General features: G+C 48.7%; 6 protein-coding genes across 6 annotated transcripts; 4 read left to right on the forward strand and 2 right to left on the reverse strand.

Moving 5' to 3' along the window:
* Window positions 1-399: 399 nt before the first annotated feature.
* Window positions 400-2,016, reverse strand: ANOM_003039 (uncharacterized protein; the record flags this gene model as incomplete). The annotated part of the gene is made up of 1 exon (XM_015548296.1): window positions 400-2,016. The coding sequence occupies one exon, from the start codon at window positions 2,014-2,016 to the stop codon at window positions 400-402; it is 1,617 nt and encodes a 538-aa protein (XP_015408924.1).
* Window positions 2,017-3,518: 1,502 nt separating this feature from the next.
* On the forward strand, window positions 3,519-6,720 carry orlA (putative alpha,alpha-trehalose-phosphate synthase subunit Tps2; the record flags this gene model as incomplete). The annotated part of the gene is made up of 3 exons (XM_015548297.1): window positions 3,519-3,944; window positions 4,034-6,278; window positions 6,335-6,720. The coding sequence occupies 3 exons, from the start codon at window positions 3,519-3,521 to the stop codon at window positions 6,499-6,501; spliced, it is 2,838 nt and encodes a 945-aa protein (XP_015408950.1). The 3' UTR covers window positions 6,502-6,720.
* Window positions 6,721-7,670: 950 nt separating this feature from the next.
* Window positions 7,671-9,110, forward strand: ANOM_003041 (putative MFS monocarboxylate transporter; the record flags this gene model as incomplete). Its single annotated transcript, XM_015548298.1, has 1 exon — window positions 7,671-9,110. One exon carries the CDS (start codon window positions 7,671-7,673, stop codon window positions 9,108-9,110), a length of 1,440 nt encoding a protein of 479 aa, XP_015408951.1.
* A 656-nt stretch (window positions 9,111-9,766) lies between these two features.
* ANOM_003042 (PDGFA associated 1 family protein) lies at window positions 9,767-10,640 on the forward strand (the record flags this gene model as incomplete). The annotated part of the gene is made up of 3 exons (XM_015548299.1): window positions 9,767-9,812; window positions 9,891-9,958; window positions 10,035-10,640. 3 exons carry the CDS (start codon window positions 9,767-9,769, stop codon window positions 10,638-10,640), a joined length of 720 nt encoding a protein of 239 aa, XP_015408938.1.
* A 288-nt stretch (window positions 10,641-10,928) lies between these two features.
* ANOM_003043 (unc-50 family protein) lies at window positions 10,929-12,392 on the reverse strand. The gene is made up of 4 exons (XM_015548300.1): window positions 12,177-12,392; window positions 12,011-12,114; window positions 11,499-11,902; window positions 10,929-11,442 (listed from the first exon to the last, which is right to left on the reverse strand). Exons 1-4 carry the CDS (start codon window positions 12,299-12,301, stop codon window positions 11,131-11,133), a joined length of 945 nt encoding a protein of 314 aa, XP_015408939.1. The 5' UTR covers window positions 12,302-12,392; the 3' UTR covers window positions 10,929-11,130.
* A 2,098-nt stretch (window positions 12,393-14,490) lies between these two features.
* ANOM_003044 (Sec7 domain protein) lies at window positions 14,491-18,880 on the forward strand (the record flags this gene model as incomplete). Its single annotated transcript, XM_015548301.1, has 3 exons — window positions 14,491-15,915; window positions 16,023-16,929; window positions 16,998-18,880. The coding sequence occupies 3 exons, from the start codon at window positions 14,491-14,493 to the stop codon at window positions 18,878-18,880; spliced, it is 4,215 nt and encodes a 1,404-aa protein (XP_015408936.1).
* Between the last annotated feature and the right edge of the window lie 418 nt (window positions 18,881-19,298).

The following is a 19,298-nucleotide window of genomic DNA, read 5'->3' on the forward strand; positions in this document are numbered from 1 at the left end:
CGGTGAATGGCTTCCAATGTTACTTTGGTGCCCGTATTTCTCTTACTTCTACACAGGAAATGGTCTGAATTATCCTATCTCTCGTAATAAATACTGTTAATCTAACATTTTACCTGTCTCCCTGATATTTCTGCATTGCAAGCGCTCTATCCTTAGCCTGTCTTTTTCTTCTTTCCAGTCCATAGTAATCTCCTTTTTGTGTTTCGATACTAGAAATATTCGTCGCTGTGAACTGGCCCAGGGTCACAGAAAACAAAGTTTAAACATTATACAGAGCAACTTCATCTAATATAGGCACAATGACTTATAATCTACATTTAATTAGGTGATAGTATACAGTGCTTATATTACATACAGGTGATTCATCAATGCTCATATACAAGAAGGCCTTCTTCCAGCTTAGGTTATCTGCCCTCGCACTTTGCTAAAGTCATCGAAATTTGCTCGTAAAACAGGGGCAAGAAGACTGTTTCTCAAACCACCATGTTTATGCCGTCCCCATGCACCAAGACATGTGTTAAGGCGATCATATGCGCGCAAAAAGACGTCCTGGAGCTCACAGGTGCGAGAGCATGTGCGGCCGAGATCATTCATGTAATTGGCGGGATCCTGAAGGCATAGCCTCGAGGCCGCCGGAATGTTGCGCTTGATGGCAGCCGTTTTCTTCCGGTTTACAAGTGCACGCTGGCCGCGAAGATGGGCTGGCAAATCCTCTGCATCGTACATTTTGATTGCGTCTTTCACAGTACTTGCATCGAAGAAGCTCGGTGGGTCCACGGAAACACAGGTACTTCTAAGATCAACCTCAGAGCCGTATACCTTTAGAAAAGCAAGGAGCTGTTGGCCTAAGCTCCTTGACTCTTGAAATCGGCCATGTCTCATCTTAAGAAATGCCACAATAAGCATCACGAGAGAATCAGGCCCAATGGATGATTTATGGCTACCGAACAACTCTTGCGCCTCCAATATCAGACGGATAACCATGTATAGCGGCCGGATCGCAGGATATTCAGTATAATAGTCGCATATATACTCAACAGAAGAGGGCAAGCCTTCGCCGCATTGGAATTGCACTCGTATACCGGTCTCATGGTGAACAGCGGTCAGAATAGAGTTCCATTTGCCGCTCAATTGAATCCGACCGCTAAACGACGAGCAATGCTGAAGGGTACATTCTACTCGAGACAGTAGATCACTATGGAAACTGAGAATCTGAGGCCGTGTGGGACTTGGCCTTCGGACCCTGTCGATCGATCGGGCTGGATCTGGCACGGGCAATATGAAGTCCAAATCTGAGTGGCTCATCGCAAAGCCAGTTCGCCGAGAGCCGATGACCTGGGGCGTTTGAGGTACAACATCTCGCAGCATGCTTGTAACTTGTGAAACTATATGGTTTACCCTATCCCGCTCAGGGGGTGTTGGTAACAAATATTCTTCAAGTGCGCGGATCTCTGCATCTAGCTGCAGGAAAGCGTCAGGCCATTCGCGACTTGAATCCCCATAATCCATCCATGGGGATTGCTCCCATCGGCATTGTTCCGTATTTACACCCCATCGCATCTGGTCACACGGGATCGTTTTGGTGGTATTGACGGGAACGTTTTTCAGGGTACGAATATTACTTGCTGTCCGTGTCGATGGCCTAGATGAGACAATTTGTGTCGTAGCTTCTGGAGAAACCGGTTTCCCTGGTCGTTTCAAAGCCAGGGCTTCCTCCACCGGAGTTACAGAGCGGGCGAGGTCTGTCCGGTCGAATACTTTACGAACCAAACTGGTCCTATTCGAGGATCGGTGGGCCTCGAGAGTCCTCGGAAGGCTGCTTTTAAATATAGCCATGTCCTTAGAGTAGAATCTAGTTCCAAGGACAGCTCGATATCTCGACTGAGAAGAGTGAAACGCGTGCTGCCGAAGGGGAGAGAAAGCAGAGGGAAGACCGGCAGGGAGGTAGGAGCGCGTGGTCGCGCGAACAACTGGGCAATCGAGGCATTGCAAATGACTGGCGAGAACCCGGGGCATATACCGGACCAAGGCAACGTTCTAAACTTAAGTAGTTATTATTATGGAAAAGCAGGAGGATGACGAGGCGATCGGATGAATGAGTGATGCAAAAAACCAAGAGACGAAACAAACTTGCTAATGGCAGTTTACACACGCACCTGATTGATCCCGTGCACCTGTTAAACAAATCCGTTTCACGTGGTAGATTCAGCCCTAACAGCGTGCGCCAGTGATTGATTACATAATTGGGTCTCGACGATTCGATGAGATGATTGCTACGTACTAGGAACAACTTATTCTTAGTAGTACTACTACTACTCCGTAGTGCTAGTATTAGACAGGTCTATTACAAGCATGACATCTAGATTGTAGGCCGGGGACAACCCGACTCATCTTCGTACTTCCGTAGGAGGTCATCATTCTGCAGTCATTCTCTGCCTATTTTCAGAAAAGGAGAAGATTTTTATCTCAAGCATTCGGGTAATGACGTACCTGTGTGATGTTGGCGGGGAAAGGACATGATAAAGAGAAATTTCATGGATCGCATCATCCACTCCGGTATCGTAGGGTACGAACGTGAAACCGGTTATTTGGATTGAAAGATTAATTCCATCATTATGGGACTTGCATACTCGGCAGACTATGTCTGGTTGGGTACTTATAGTACCATGATACTATAATTGTTCCCGAGATAACTAAGATAATTAAGGTAGGCAGGGACTCCGTACATGTTTGCTTTTTCTCTCCGAGTCACCGGCCTGGAACAGTCCGTTTTGGGGGGGCGCGTGTGGCCCATCACCGTCCTTGCTTTGGTCTTCCCTCTCTCTCTATCTCCTTCTCTCCCGTTCTACCTTATATCCCTCATGTCTCTCTTCCCTAGCTCGTGAACAATCCAGCTCTTCCTATTGCTTGAGTATATTAAGCGGCCAACAGCCGAGCGAGGCGATTGAAACCACGTTCTTCAGGTCTTCACCGCCTGTGACTTCTAAACGGTCCGCCCCTCGGTTTCTACAAACTTACCGTCAACCCTCCAGTCAGTGACCCATTCTCTCTCTCTTCCCTCCCCCCCACTCCGTCTCCCCTTCCCTCACTCTTTCACTCTTGTTGAAGAATAAAAAGAGAGAGAGAGAGAGAGAGTGAGTGAAGGAAACCATTCACCACTCATTCAGCAACAATTCCTTATTTACGCTGTTCTAACTCTCCCACAGCCCCCAGCAGTTCAATGATTGTCGTTTTGCCGTCCAGGGCATAGTTCGCGGTTTCCCCCCCCTTCTCCCCCACCAAACTAGCATTATCTATCTCTCCCATTCCATTTCTCCGAGGTACTTGCGACTCTAAACGTCCTACAATCTGCCCACACCCCTCTTGTTGGTCATCGATCTCGTACACCGAAGTTCGAAGACAATGTCGTTTCTCTGACTAGTCTTGGAAACTTCAGATCGAGTAGCTGATTAGTTCCTCGTCCCGCTGTCATCCGCCTTTACCCCTTGCATCATTACTTGTTTTATCTATACCTGAGCATGTCCACCGAACAAAAGACGACTCCTGCAAAGACCCCCCGTGACCAACCTGACCCGGTTCTGGTTGGTCCGGGCCTCAAGGCTCTAGGTGAAGAGGCTTACACCAAGGCCTCAACTGCCACGCCTATTCCGGGTGGGGAGAAAAACCAATCTTTAGCTACCGATACGCCTTCGTACTTCGCTGTAGCTCCTGGCGAAAGGGCGTCTTCGGAGTCGTCAAATGCGACCCCTACCACTCCTGCTCAGGCAGCCAAGGATGTGAGGTCGAGAATCGAACTCTTGCGTCGTTTGAGTCTAAGGGAGACACCCAAAGTGCTGGAGGAAGATCTACGTCAACAACACCCAGGTTTGCGTCTCTCTGGGCGAATCATCAGCGCCGCCTTCTGTATCCCATACAAAGTTTACTACCGGCGGGGATCTTATTGGGTGTGTATTCCCCGTTTATCTATCCAGTAGTACCCTCATTTCCATATTATGGCCTAGCAGAATCTTCAGGTAGATTAATCAGTCAATAGGAGCTCAAACCCCGTCCGGGAACCTCGGCACTTTTTGATTCTTTGGCATATCTAGGTTCTGAGGATACTAATTGGTCTCATACGCTCGTTGGCTGGACCGGCGAAGTAGAACCAGTCCCAGAGGACACAGTGCCATTGCAGCAAATCCCCATAAACACCAGTGCCAAGCTGCCAGCTGCAGCTAATGGTACAGCAAAACCCCTCAATAAGGCGGCCGCTCCTGTCCCTGTGGACGCCAATCAACGGCCACCTAGCCATCCTCTCCTAGATGGTTTCGCAGTCAGTCAGGACGATCGAAACCGACTAGATGAGCAGTTAGACTCTGGGCGCTACGGTAAAATTGTCCCCGTGTGGCTGTCGGCCGAGACAGAAACCCCGGAGGATACGATCTCCTTGGAGGATCAAGGTAGATGGAGGCGATACGCAGAAAGGGAGCTGTATCCTCTCCTGCACTACAAGCAGCATGGCCCCACAGATGGCCGATCTGAGCGCAACTGGTGGGCGGATTACGTACGAATGAATCGGTTATTTGCAGACCGGATTCTGAAAGAATATCAGGAAGGCGATATTGTTTGGATCCATGACTACCATCTTTTCCTTTTGCCCAGTATGTTGAGGCAGCGGATCCCAAACATCTACATCGGCTTCTTCCTACATGCCCCATTTCCCAGTAGCGAGTTTATGCGCTGTCTAGCTAAGCGCAAGGAGGTGCTTACCGGAGTATTGGGTGCGAACATGATTGGTTTTCAAACTTTCTCATACTCTCGCCATTTTTCATCCTGCTGCACTCGAGTGCTTGGATTTGACTCCAACTCTGCCGGCGTTGATGCGTATGGCGCTCACGTGGCCGTTGACGTCTTCCCTATCGGTATCGACGCCAAGGCCATCCAGAATATTGCTTTCGGTTCCTCTGAGATCGAGAACGCTGTGATAGGGATACGCAAGCTTTACGCCGGGAAGAAGATTATTGTCGGCCGCGATCGGTTGGATAGTGTCCGTGGTGTGGCTCAGAAGTTACAATCATTCGAAGTGTTCCTAGAGCGGTACCCGGAATGGCGTGACAAGGTGGTGCTTATCCAGGTGACCAGTCCGACTAGTGTCGAAGAGGAAAAAGAGGAGAACAAAATTGCAAGTCAGATATCCAATCTTGTTTCCACCATAAACGGCCGCTTTGGGTCCTTGAGCTTCTCTCCTGTCAAGTATTACCCGCAATACCTCTCCCAGCCTGAGTATTTCGCCTTGCTGCGCGTGGCTGACGTCGGTCTGATCACCACTGTTCGAGATGGCATGAACACAACCAGTTTGGAGTATATCATCTGCCAACAGCAAAGTTACGGTCCTTTGATCCTCTCCGAATTCTCCGGAACTGCTGGGACCCTCTCAAGTGCGATCCATATCAATCCGTGGGACACGGCAGGCGTAGCTGGGGCCATCAATCAGGCCTTGACGATGTCCCCCGGAGATAGGAAGGCAAGCCATCAGAAGCTCTACAAGCATGTCACAACAAACACTGTCTCGGCTTGGTCCACACAATATCTCTCTCGTTTGCTGACCAATCTTTCTTCGTTTGACCAATCTGTGGCGACTCCAGCCCTCGATCGAGCCAAGTTATTAAAGCAATATCGTAAGGCACGGAAGAGACTTTTCATGTTCGACTATGATGGCACACTTACCCCAATTGTCAAAGATCCACAAGCTGCTATACCATCCGACCGCGTCTTGCGGACCATCAAAACCTTAGCCGCAGACTCCCGCAATGCAGTATGGATCATCAGTGGGCGCGATCAAGCCTTTCTCGATGAATGGATGGGTCATATACCCGAATTAGGATTGAGTGCCGAACACGGTTGCTTCATCCGGAAGCCACGCTCGGATGACTGGGAGAATCTGGCCGAACGATCGAACATGGGATGGCAGAAGGAGGTCATGGAGATATTCCAGCACTACACCGAGCGAACTCAAGGCTCTTTCATTGAGAGGAAGCGGGTTGCTTTGACATGGCATTATCGGCGTGCAGACCCTGAGTATGGTGCATTCCAGGCTCGTGAGTGCCGAAAACATCTAGAGGAGACTGTAGGTAAAAGATGGGACGTGGAAGTCATGGCGGGAAAGGCCAATTTAGAGGTTCGCCCGACTTTTGTCAACAAAGGGTTCATCGCAAGCCGACTGGTCAACGAATACGGGACTGGGCCTGGACAGGCTCCTGAATTCATCTTTTGCTCGGGGGACGACTTTACTGATGAAGGTATGTTTAGTCTGGTTCTTCGCGGGCTAATGGGGATCGTAGCTAATCTGTCTCAGATATGTTTCGGGCCCTTCAAAAGTTCGACCTCCCACAAGATCATGTCTATTCTGTAACCGTCGGTGCTAGTTCGAAACAGACTTCTGCCAGTTGGCATCTGTTGGAGCCAGCTGACGTGATTGAGACAGTCACAATGCTCAATAATAGCTCCAGTCAAGACTACTGATACCGGCAGACTTTGTTCTTTGGTCTGTGACGTTTGTGCGACTTGAGGTCCGACATGAGTGCCAGCTTTCCATGACAGAACATCGACGGTAGATGTTCGTTATTCTAAAAGATCATAATATTCTAGAGGCGTAGAGGAGACAGATACTTTTGACGGTGGCCATCTGTTAGAGGCGTCGTGATGGGGTTCTGGCATTGTCGTTATTTAGAGAACATCCGTTAGCGAAGTTGTAGCACAACCTGGCTAGGTGGGAGTTTTTGTACCCCATATCCTTCGTCGGTTACTCGCAGAGTTTGATTGCCTCCCTTGGCTCTTTCACTGTCCTTTTTATAATACGTCATAGATGGATTTGCTCGGCCACTGTTTTATAATGTGTTAGAGATTAGATAGACCAGAGGCGAGAATCGTATAGGAGCAGGATTAAGTTAATGCTCTGCTAAAATTCAAGGATGAAAACTCTAGCGGGATACTGTAGTGACCCCATTTCAATCTCAAAATATATTATATATTATAGTACTGATATGTAGCATCTCGGAAATTGTGGGGTAGAAGAAGTACTGTATATATATGTAAGTACATTGTAATGATACAAAATTGGGGCCAACACCTTTTGCCCTTTTCGCCCCCTCGGTAGTCTATTCCGTAGGCTGAGTGCCGCCCTTACTCCGAAGTAGGCTATCTCAATTACTGCTTCTCGGACTTCTGTGCGAAGCGGTTCTATTCATCCCTCTTATTAATCCGCCCCCGCGGTAGGCTCCATAGAGCGCCAAGTTTGCTTTGACCCGGAAAAAGAAAAAGGGAAAGGAAAAAAGTGAAAGATAGACTGATAAAAGTCATTGGTTTTCCCCACTGGTCCTGAGCCCTATTATGAGTCGTGGTACTAATGGCATCGGCGAACAAGCCGCGCATGACAACACGGCCTCTTTCCGTCAACTTTTGTCACATAATTTTAATTCCTCTGGGTTGTCGGTAGATCTTGTCGGTAGATCTGCTTCCAAACCCTATGTGCACAAATTTTGAGTATCGGTCTGTACAGAACTCGATCAATGGCAAGGTCTCCCTTGTGAAACAACAGCTCAATCACTCGAGAGCCCAGAAACGTATCTAACACCTGCCGACCTCAAGTCTATACGTTGCTAGGCCATTCTCTGATTTGCCAACTAGCAAGTATGCTGGACCAAACACCCAATGGCACTAGTTATCCTCAACCCACGATCAACGGAAGAGATGGCATACGTCGAGATGAGAGTACAAGCGGCGTTGGAAAGGCTCTCGGCGACAAAAAGTCAAACGTGGATCACTGCCGGACAAAAGAGCTCTCCAAGACACCCACAAACATCAGCAACGTCGGTGCGTTGGCTTCAAAAACATTGTCACTGGTCCGCACCAGAGAGTCGAATAGAGAAATTGGGCCTCCGCCCGATGGTGGTTTCCTGGCCTGGTTTCAAGTCGCCTTGGGTCACTTTGTCATCTTCAACACTTGGGGCTACATTAATAGCTTTGGCGTTTTCCAAACCTACTATACTGAAACATTAGGGCATACCCCGTCTGACATTTCCTGGGTAGGAAGTATTCAAATCTTCTTGCTATTCTTTATTGGGACTTTCTCTGGTCGTGCAACCGACGCTGGATACTTCAAGGCCACCTTGGTGTTGGGAGCGGCGCTGGAGCTGTTTTGCATTTTCATGACATCTTTGTCTACTAAGTACTGGCAGTTGTTCTTGGCGCAAGGCGTCGGGCAAGGAATTGGCTGTGGGCTAATGTTTTGCCCTACCATTGCCCTCGTACCTACGTATTTCACCAAAAGGCGCTCGATTGCCATGGGGATTGTGGCATCTGGATCGGCAACTGGGGGCTTGGTGTTTCCCGCCGTCGTTATGCGTTTGCTGCCTCGGATCGGATATGGATGGACCATGCGAATCCTCGGCTTTATTTCTTTGGGCACCCTGACGCCTTGCTTGCTCTTTCTGAAGCAAAGGTTACCACCGCGCCAAAGTGGTCCGCTCGTTGAATGGGCCGCCTTCAAGGAACCTTCCTACGCGTTGTTTGCCATTGGCATGTTCCTCAACTTCTGGGGTATCTATATCGGCTTCTTCTACATTGGTAGTTTTGCCGGCAACATCATCCATGTCTCTCAGTCAACCTCGATCGATGTACTCCTAGTTATGAATGGCGTTGGACTTCTAGGCCGGCTGATTCCGAACCTCATGGCTGACTGGTATACTGGGCCATTGAACTTGCTAATTCCCTGTAGCCTGGCTACCGGCGTGGTTGCATATTGTTGGGCTGCCGTGAGCAGCCCGGGGGGTATGTACGCCTTTAGCGCATTTTATGGTCTTGCTGCGGCGGGTATTCAATCTCTATTCCCTGCGACACTGAGTACCCTCACGACAGATCTGAAAAAGACTGGTGTGAGGATGGGAATGGTGCTCAGCGTGGTGGCCGTCGCTGCTCTCATCGGGTCTCCGATCGCGGGAGCATTGATCCAACTAAATGAGGGGCATTATCTGTATGCTCAAATGTTCATGGGCAGTGCAGTTGTTGCTGGTGCAATGACTTTGTTTGCAGCGAGAGTAGCCAAACTGGGGCTCTCCTGGCAACGGTCGTGAGGTTGTTGGGAAATGCGCAGCGTCTATATAGGAATTCAATGACGCCATAAAATAGAGTAATATACATAATATATATGTGTGTGTGACAGATTTGTCAATTTCGATTGTATATAGATTGATCATGTATAACCTGTCTAGGAATTACGAAGTGTGCATGATAGATGATGATTTGTAGATGCATGCATTAGAATTGGTAATATGGCTGGTGCTGATGGAAGTACTCAGGGTGGGGTCACATTTATTGATGCCTGAGGATATTGATTTTATCATTTGATTCCCCCGCCCTACCATCGAAATTCCATCGTCTGCGTGACTCAACTGTCTGTCTTCTGTCTTTCCTCACCACTCGGTTGCTTACCTTGTGATTCAACTCCTTTTTCTCTGCATAGAGTGGTCTACCTCATTGCCACTGTATTTTCGTTTCATATGGTGAAGCATTAACACTGGGAAGCGCCTCTGGGGATAAGTTGTTGTATGCACATACATATAAGCCGTTGTTCCCCGCTCTGTCTTTCAAAGTCGGTGACAGTTGTATAGTCACAGAAATCTCTTCAAGGTATATTTGCCTTGGATCTAAATATATATCCCAGAGACTCTGGTGCTTTACGTTGTATTCAATATCCTGGCTGGCCCCTTTCACACCGATCACTCACATCATGGCGCCTCGTGGCCGTGGAAAGTTCTCCAAGCCTTCGCGAGGAGGTAGGCGCAATATCCGGGATTCGTCCCAAACCATATGCTAGGAGAGTAATGTTAGGCTGACGGATACTTTCAAATCAGGTGGGAAACACTTTAGTCGCGATGTTCAACCAGTTGACAAACACGGTAATCCTGTCGGTCTATGGAGAGTACGTTAAGCCACGGCAGGGTTACGGACACAATTTATGCTAGAAGCTGGACTCCTAACGTACGACAATGGAACAGGAACCAGACGACGATGCCGCATCTTCCTCACAGGAGGAGGGGGGCGACGAGGAGGAGGAAGTGTCCGAATCAGGAGAAGAATCTTCAAATGAAGATACTAAACCTGGATCCAGCTCTGCTGTAGCTCCAGAGATGACCCGCGAGGAGCGCCGAGCAGCAGCCAAAGCCAAGAAGCAAGCTGCTATAGCGAAACGGAATCAAGTCCAGCCTGGCGATCTACCACCATCTGATTCGGAGTCAGAACATGGCGGGGGCAGTGATGAGGATGAAGAGTTGCCCTCAAATCCGAATCACACGGCCAAGTCTCGCTCGCAATTAAAGGACTCGAACCCGGACCCAGACATGTCGCAGTTGTCCAGGAGAGAGCGCGAAGCCATTGAGGCTCAGCAGGAACGTGAACGCTACCTGAAGTTGCACGCGGAGGGTAAAACAGAGGAGGCACGTGCAGATCTGGCTCGTCTGGCTATCATTCGGGAGCGCCGAGAGGCAGAAAGGTTACGGAAGGAGGCTGAGAAAGAAGAGAAGGCAGAGCTAGCCAAGCAGCGGGCTGCAGAGATAGAGGCAAAGCTGAACGTGAAGAAAAAAGGTGGTCCAAAGAAAAAATAAAAGAACAAAACAGCTTGCCTTGGCTTGGATATTGAGTCTTTGATGGGGAATATGGGGTGGCTTTATTCAAAGATAGATAGAAACATAGTTTGGGTATAGCGCTAACCGGCTACTGACGAGATTATATGTACTGTACACAAACTACCTAGATAGGTTGTTCGTTTCAAGACGAACAATACTATTCCAATAGATAATCTCCAGCGCGGGTCTGTCTAGACTTGAAGCTCCAGACCCAAAAACCAAACACACATTGATATATGTAATGCCGAGGACTTCTATACAGCAATAGGCTTTCTCTCCAATAAACGCAATATATAGGAAAGGGTAGTCTATCCCTACGCTCAGATCCCTTAAAGCAAACAAAACGGTACAAATGAACATGAATATGAAAGTCATCGAGAACGTCACCGTATACACCAACGCCTTGCTTGATTAAAGGTACAGTAGAATGTTCGTCCAATGCGAAGGGGCATTGGTGGGGCTCCAGATATTAGGCGCCCCAGAAAAGCCCTTCCACGCTACCTCCTTGCGCTACAATGCCCCATCCCGTGATTAAACTCACAAGCCACAGAATCGCGAACGCGAGGATGGGGAGCAAGAGCAATTCAGTATTATGCAAGAACGGAAGGGCATTGTACCCCAAGAAGGTAATGTATGTGTAATAGGCCAAGGCGGAAAGATAGAGCGTGTTCCCGAGGAACGTGGCGAGAAAATTGCTCGGACTGCGCGTTAGAAGCGGCAGGAGAAGGAACTGAACGACATACAGGTGAAGGTAGAGAGGGAAGAATGCCCGGTTAGATACCTAATTTTAATGGTTAGCTCGGCTCAAATACTTGCTTGGCGGCACCCTAGATGTACATCAAAGCAATATCCAAATTCCAATTGATCCTTTTCACCCGGTTGCACGAACAAGCCTTGTGCTGCACCACGTCTCCGTCCACGTCCGCCTCGCAACCCAGAGAAGGAGGATGCCGCTCCATCTGGACCGAAAAGTCGCCCGATGGCAAAGTATCCTATTGTTGACACCAGCAGTGAGGACCCGATGAAATGGAGAAAGATGAACAGCAGAGACAGGCGGATAATAGCCCCGAAAGACGGTGCATATGCGAGACCCCACGCGAGGGCTGTGAGGAGCAAGAAGAAGGAAAGTAGGTATGTGAAAGAGGGATCAGGCCGATGCCAGGTATTCTTGGTTTCTGTGAAGACAAAGCGACAGGTTATTATGGTGTTATTGCTGTGAGAGTACACACTTCTCCCGTCGCCTCCTCATCAATCAGGTTGTGACTACTGGGTTTGTAGGTACCTACGTTTCTACAATAAGGTAGAATTAGCACACCTGCACTATAGAAGACCAGCAATTAAGGCTACACTCACATGGTAGTAGATGGATTTGAAAACTTTCTTAGGAGCGATTAGCAGTGATGTCATCTCCCATATAGCCATTTCAAAGTCCATCTGTGGAAACTTGAACATCCTGTGGCCAGCATGAGGTTCGGATCAGTAATCGCCTACCGCAAATGATTCATAATATCATACTCCGTGTTGACATTATCTTCTAGCCCACAGGAGTTCTCAAAGAGCGCACCTTTTGAAAAAACGCGGCATCCGGATGCTAGATCCACGGCTTGCAGGTGTGCCGCCGAAGTTAGACGGACTGGCATGCTGGCGGGGAACCGATATGTGAGGATTCATTTTTTGCACAGTTTGAGAGAGCCCTGGGACACAGAATGTCTGAGGAAGGGCTGGATAGCATGTATTTTATGAGTATTGGTGGTTCCTGAACCCCTTCCGAGGCATGGAGTCGGGGGAAGACTCTCATTCAAAGGTTATGTCATCCGCCAGCTGGTGCTTTCGGATCAACTAGCGGCCCGTGATATATTGCAACTTGCAACTAATTGAACGGTTATCAATCACTGGTGGATATGACTCTCGTATTGATATACATCTACATATGCAGATACAGGAGAAAAAGGCCGTCCGAATGACAGGTCTCGTCTCATGACTGCGGATAAGCAGATCTCTAAACCCACAGCATTGACCAAGGTTGTATTCGCACCTACTATGCTGATCTCCTCCGATGAAAGTCATTACCAGTCTTATGCTCAGAAGGTTCATTAGGTTCCCGTTCAATGTAGACAAACAAATAGTTATTCATTTATTTGCTAGTCACCAAGATCTATATGCTCTCGGGCAATTTCAATAAAATAATACATCTACTATTTGACCTGTACAGTGCATAGCCGTTCTCCACTAAAGAGAAATCAGAAAAGATGGAAGTACGGAGTAGTGATACATAATATTCACCAATCCAAGGTTTATTGAGTCTATTAGTCTAAAGGACTCGGGAATCTCTCTCCCCACCTCCCCTCCCTCCCTCCCGTGTGTGTGCCTTGCTCTTATTTTCTTTTCTTTAGCCAGAGGAGAAGTTCTTTCTTAAGTCATTCTACGTATCTTGCATCAAATTGTTGAAAAAAATCGGGGATTTCAGGAAAGTACACCTGTCAGAGTAGAACACTAGTACTAGATCCACAAGGTAGTGGCCACATCACAGCAACAGGTCAGGATGGAGGACCTCATAAGATTGATTGGATTTGACTTCACAGTACGGAGTATTCAAGTAAAACCGAGTCCTGGATAATCAGTTAATAACCAATTAATACTCAATGCCTTGGGCATCTGATATCCAGTAATCCAGTATGGACTAGTCTGCCTAGTACCTAGTAGTACATAAGTACGGAGTACGGAGTAGTTGGCTAAATAATGATTAGTTGACTAACTACGATGGGTGGTGCAACCGACCAGGGAATTAATTGGATTGGATTTGTGGGAGGAAAAAGAGTGGGAAAAAAAAGGATTTATCTGAAACTTTGAGCCCGACGGAGAAATCACTTCCCTCTCTCTCTCTCTCTCTCGCCCCGTTGAGATACTTCAACCACTAGTCGTACTACTGGGCATCCTGTAGGAGGTGTGTGGTTCTGGCCAAGACTCCCGCTGCCCCTGACCATCGGCACTAGTACCGCCTAGTACGACACTTTCAGTTCCAGTGTCTTTCCTTTTGATTTGGGAATTGATCATGGATTATATCCGGTAAACCTTTCCCACCCTCCCCTGTCACGTTTTTTTCTTTGGGGATGAAGTGGTCCGTCATCTGCTCTTCAACCTTTCCCCCTTCACAACCACTAGTTCTATCATACCTAGTTTTCTTCTTTCAGGAACTGAACAGAAAAGGGACAAAAACCATACCCCCCCCCACAGTGTTCAACATATACCCACAGTTCCTGCCGTACCCTGATAATCCCCGCCTGCCTTTGGTCCTTTGGTTCCATTCCCCTTCCTAGTATGTTTTTGTTGCGCTACCTATGCCTGGTGATACTTAAGTACAATATAATACTGACGGAGCTCTGTTGCTTCCCAAGCTTATGACAATTCGCACGATAGCTTTACTCGATCCTCAATTGACTGTCACACGCTTTCTTCGACCTCGGGTCTCAACATCCGTCGTCCACTCCAACCGATCCCTGCGCAATGACCGACAGATGACACATACCACCCTCTGCTTTCTGCCTTGGAGACGGCCCGCTTAGCGTTCAAGATATAACCCTTACAGTCCAACAAGAGGGAATCCATTGGATTCCCGTACGAAACGGGCGGAATATAAAGACGCAAGGAGCCGGTGTCTTTGTATAACTTGAGATCAATTCCATAAAGGTACATCTGCCTACAGTTTTCGCATTAGAAGAAGTCTTCCACGACCTCGGCGATCGCCAGAACTGCAGGCTTTACATTATCTTCATTGAGCCTATCCCCGCGATCAGACAGTCCAGGAATAATGTCTCAACAACTTTCCGAGATGCATGCCAGTAATTCTCCCCCGAGTACACCTTCTGCGGCATCCAACTACAAAGCTACGAGGATGACCCAGTCTCGCCCGCCAGTGCGCGAAACTTTTCTGGACGAATATAACGCTGGTGATAACACAAATAACGGCATGGACTCTGGTGATGAGCGAGATCCCCATGATTTATCTTTGTCACCCAAACATGCCGCTCGCACTTCTATCGTTGATAATATGCTTCTGTCGCTGGATCAGTTTGCATCCTCCAATGCCTCCATACTGGATGACTACCGTCTGTTCAACTCCGTTTTTGAGTCAGACCTATATGGCCGTTGTTCGCCAGATTCTCTAACCCAACGTCGTTATCGCGGGCATACCTTTTCATCGTCTATGTCATCAGAACCAGACTACAACCCTGATGATGCAGCTGGTCGATACGGGACTCAACAGGGGAGGGCACGTCGGAGTACTAGCAGCTCGAATTACAATTCCAACCTTAAAAGATTTGGTAGTGCCCGCAGCCCAGAAGGTCCAAGCTCGCGCGGACAATCATACGATTACCGCTCCAACTCAGGAGGTGGCACCTCTGGGGTTCGCGGAACTAGACAAGGCAGCAAAGGGAGCTCCTCTTTACACATGGATTTTGGCCCACCCCTTTCAGGAAACAATCGGGCAGACCTGGCTACTGAGCGACGTTCCGCAAGCTTTGACTTCGGCACTCGACAGCCGATCATTCCGTTTACGGGCACAACAGTTGATTATGATCCAGTATCATTCGACGGAGCCGACGCGGCCCCTACACCGAGTATTCCAGGTGGACCAAGGAAGCATCAAGTTTCATCGCAAGGTGAATATCCCGGAACTTTGGGTCCTCAGTCTTCGCGCACGCCGGTAGCTTCTCGACGGAACAGTGTGAAGTCGGCACGGACGAAAGGTACTGCAGCCATGAGCGGCCGTGACAATGATTTGGCCCAACTCGGTGCGCCTGTTTTGGAACCTCCCCCGGCTATACCGGTAGCATCGTTTGATCCGCCGGCCCCAAGTCCTACTATATCATTCAACAAGCCTATGTGTCCACCGCCCTCTGACCCAATTCCGACCAAGGAACGTCCGGGCTTCTTCCGGCGCGTCTTTGGATCATCCAAAAGCTCTACAAGTGGTCCAGAAAACAATCAGGTTGATCTTGTATTTTCGCAAGATAACGATACACGGGATTTCAATGGTTCCACAGCAAATCTCAAGGACCGGCGGCAGCCATCGAAGAGTAGCACGGCGGGTACCACCACAGTCCGTCAAGGGGCCCATCAAGTGGTGAACAAGAAATCTTCATTCTTCCGCCGACGGAAGAGATCGGTAACTGAGAACGTTCCGCCTCCTGTTCTAATCCCCCCAGAGTCTGGCTCAAGGCCACATGAAATCATGAAGCCACAACCTAGCCCCGTGAGTAGTTTAAGGAAGGTGATGAACCCTTATCTTGCAGATGCTGGCGCTCCAGGCTGCTCCATTCTACGGAATCCCATAGTCGAAACATAGGTCCAGGTAAACAGGAAAACAAAGGAGTTGATTCACCTGCAGAGAAACCAAAGGAAAGTTTTCATGCTGCAAGTAGAGAGCCGAGACCCAAATACAGCCTTTACCCCGCCGCTTCCTCCAGTGCACGTGATACATCGATTCCGGGAAGCAAGATCGGAGACGAGGATATTCCAAAAGTCAATCCAATGGATTCTACATCTTCAGCCAGGCCAGAACAGCTGGCTCCTAGGGATGGCATTGGTTTACGCGACAGTGGGCCGGAATCGGAGAGTGATCGCACTGGTGGTGTCCGGAACAAGTTGACGCCACAAGACCTCAGTGTTCCATCACTATCACCTGTTGTTGAGCGTTTGAGTGTGTCGCCTGTAGAACATCCCGAGGAAACACGTACGATCAATCCAGGAGAATCGGAAGAAGTTGAGTATCAGAGCGGACCCAGGCTTCACGGCCGCGAGGATGAATCCATCCAAAAATCTCCTCCAGTGGATACCAATGGCTCATTGAAAGTATCGACATCCAATATCTCGAATTATTACACTGCTTCCAGCACACCCGTGGTTTCTCCTGCGGAATCAAAGTCCGTTGAGATATCGGAAAGCAAAGTTGATTGCGCTGATGAGGTCCCGGGTGATGAACCAGGAGACCCAGAAAAAGAACAGGCTCAAAAGCTCTACGACAGTCAGGATCAAGTTGTGGGAAATGAGCCAGCTGCTGCATGGCTCGGTGACCCGGACCGCGCTACGATTCGCAAAGCATACATGGAGTTTTTTGATTGGTCTAATATGAATATTTTGGCAGCACTCCGAAGTCTATGTACCCGACTTATATTAAAGGGAGAGACACAGCAGGTTGATCGAGTTCTAGATGCCTTTTCCGTACGATGGTGCGAGTGCAACCCTAACCATGGGTTCAAAGCTTCAGGTATGTCCGCCCTTATTCTATGTTCCGTGCTCTTGTGCGATGTAATGCTCAACCCACCATCTATCTAGATGTTGTGCACACTATATGCTACTCTCTTCTTCTGTTGAACACCGACCTTCACCTTGCGGATATTGAACAGAAGATGACAAAAGGCCAATTTGTTCGGAACACTATGCCCACTATACATCGTGTGGCGTTTGACGCGGCCCCGGATGGGTTTGAATCACTTCATGTCGCTCACAATAAATCGAAAGTGTTGGCCCGAGAATCTCTGACATCGCCTATGGATGAGTCCGATCATGGGGTCATGGCCGCTGATAAACCCACAAATGCGCCAGCGAAGCTCGTGAATCGACTCTCTCGAACTGATCTCTCCGTCAAATTGTCAGGTGATCCTGAAACCAACACAGGGCCGTTGGTCAATGTGCCATTCAGTGGAACCGACAAAGCCTGGGGCCAGCAAGTCGAAACCGTCCTTAGGGACTTTTACACGTCGATTCAGAAGCAGAGACTCCCACTCCACGGTGCTCAAGTAGAGAGGGAGGCGTCTCGAACTTCATCGAACCATTTACTGTCTCCTAATCCGGGTGGTTTACGCAGAAGCCCCAGCACCGTGAGCAGGAGCGGCTCCGACATCTACCCACGGGGCCGCTCAGCCGACTCCCGCTACGGCGCCGCGCGCTGGTCTTCCAAAAACCGGTCACGGGCGAGATTATACCCTCCTTCCGTCATGGGTTCCAGCCGAACCAGCCTGGAGGAGCAGTCATCTTTCTGGAGCCCGTCTGCCTCCAGTACTTGGAGTAAGCAATCTTTGGGCAAGTTAACATCTGCTTCGGTAGACTCATTCGGATCAGACTACATGCGTGGTGACTATCAGCAATCTATTGGATTCGCTAGTGCACTGAGCCAAGCGATAATCCGGGAGGACTCTGCTTATTCTATCGCAAGCACTGAGGAGATTGAGGGAACCATACCACTTCTGGAAGACGAGACTCTTCAACTTGCTGGTGCTCCTTGGGCCAAAGAAGGGAGCCTAAAGCATAAGCAACACTTAGATTCTGCTGATAAAAGGGCTAAGGACCGAAATTGGAACGAATGCTTCGCTGTGATACAACAGGGTTGGATGCGTCTGTTTTCATTCAATTCATCGACGAAGTCCGTTCGGCATAAGTCGAAAACTCACTCACAAGGCGGAGTGGTGGTGGGGGGAGGAAACTGGACAGAGAACGCCGAGGAGATAAGGAAGTTTCTCCTACGTCAAACCCTTGCAAGCGTACTTCCATCCCCCGGGTACTCTAAGTCCCGCCCGCACGTCTGGGCTTTAAGTCTACCTAATGGCGCAGTACACCTTTTCCAGGCTGGCACCCCAGAGATTGTCCATGAATTCGTCTCTACGGCGAATTACTGGAGTGCAAGGTTGTCCAAGGAGCCTTTGGTTGGTGGCGTTAGCAATATGGAATACGGCTGGAGTGATGCAGTCATCAATAGTGCCTTGATAACGGCGGAGAATAACAACAACAAGTCGCCGCCATCTTCGTCTGGGGCACGACCTAGCATTCAAAGTTCCATCCGGAGCTCTATTGACCAGCAGGGTGGCGTACGCCCCAGGCTTCCGGCCGATCGAGTACATATCAGCGACTGGGCTCCGCCTCAACAGAGTATGGTCGCTTCAAATTTACCTGAAGCTGACCAGCTGAATGCTTTGCGGACGTACGTCAAGAATGTTGAGGATGAACTACAGCGACATAATGAACTCCGACCGGCCATGGTCCTGGCCTTTTCTCCCCGACATCCAAATGCCACGAAGTCGATGGCCAACTGGGAGCGTAAATCATCTTACTTGCTGCGAGAAAATGTGAAATTTCGCACATATATTGAGACTCTGCAAAGGGCACTTGACCTTAAAAACAAAATATATGCTTCCCGCGAGGAGAGCTCACCCTCCAGATAAAGAATACATGGTATGCCTTCTCTCAACTGTCACTCAAGGTTTTTATGAAGTCGTATGCATGCGATTACCCCGCCATTAATCATGGTCTTGTGCTTTTCTTATACATCACTAAACAGTCTCTATCATCGTCTGCTAATGATTGAATTTCCCTTTCCTCGTCACTTTCCCTCTCCCCCGTCTGTATCTTGCAATTTCTTTTCTTTTGAAACCTTTACGAGACTTATGTTATGGGTACTACGAGCGTCATTTGGTTTGGATCTTTTTGATGTGGATATATTTAGTATCACTAGTCCAAGTAGTGTGAATAACTATCCAGTATAGATATTTATATAATTTAATCATATACACCCTTTTTGGGCTTATCTTCTGTATACGTACCGGTATTGGTGCAACGGCTCGAGAAAGGTACATCACCTGA

This window comes from Aspergillus nomiae (assembly GCF_001204775.2).
Source record: "Aspergillus nomiae NRRL 13137 chromosome Unknown contig00063, whole genome shotgun sequence".
Lineage (NCBI taxonomy): Eukaryota > Fungi > Ascomycota > Eurotiomycetes > Eurotiales > Aspergillaceae > Aspergillus > Aspergillus nomiae.

Coding starts and splice junctions, on each gene's coding strand:
- ANOM_003043 (XM_015548300.1), bottom strand. CDS start 12,301: ATGCCAGTCCGTCTAACTTCGGCGGCACACCTGCAAGCCGTGGATCTA. Junction 12,115..12,176: donor GAAGATAATGTCAACACGGA/GTATGATATTAT, acceptor TGCTGGCCACAG/GATGTTCAAGTTTCCACAGA. Junction 11,443..11,498: donor AATTTGGATATTGCTTTGAT/GTACATCTAGGG, acceptor CATTAAAATTAG/GTATCTAACCGGGCATTCTT.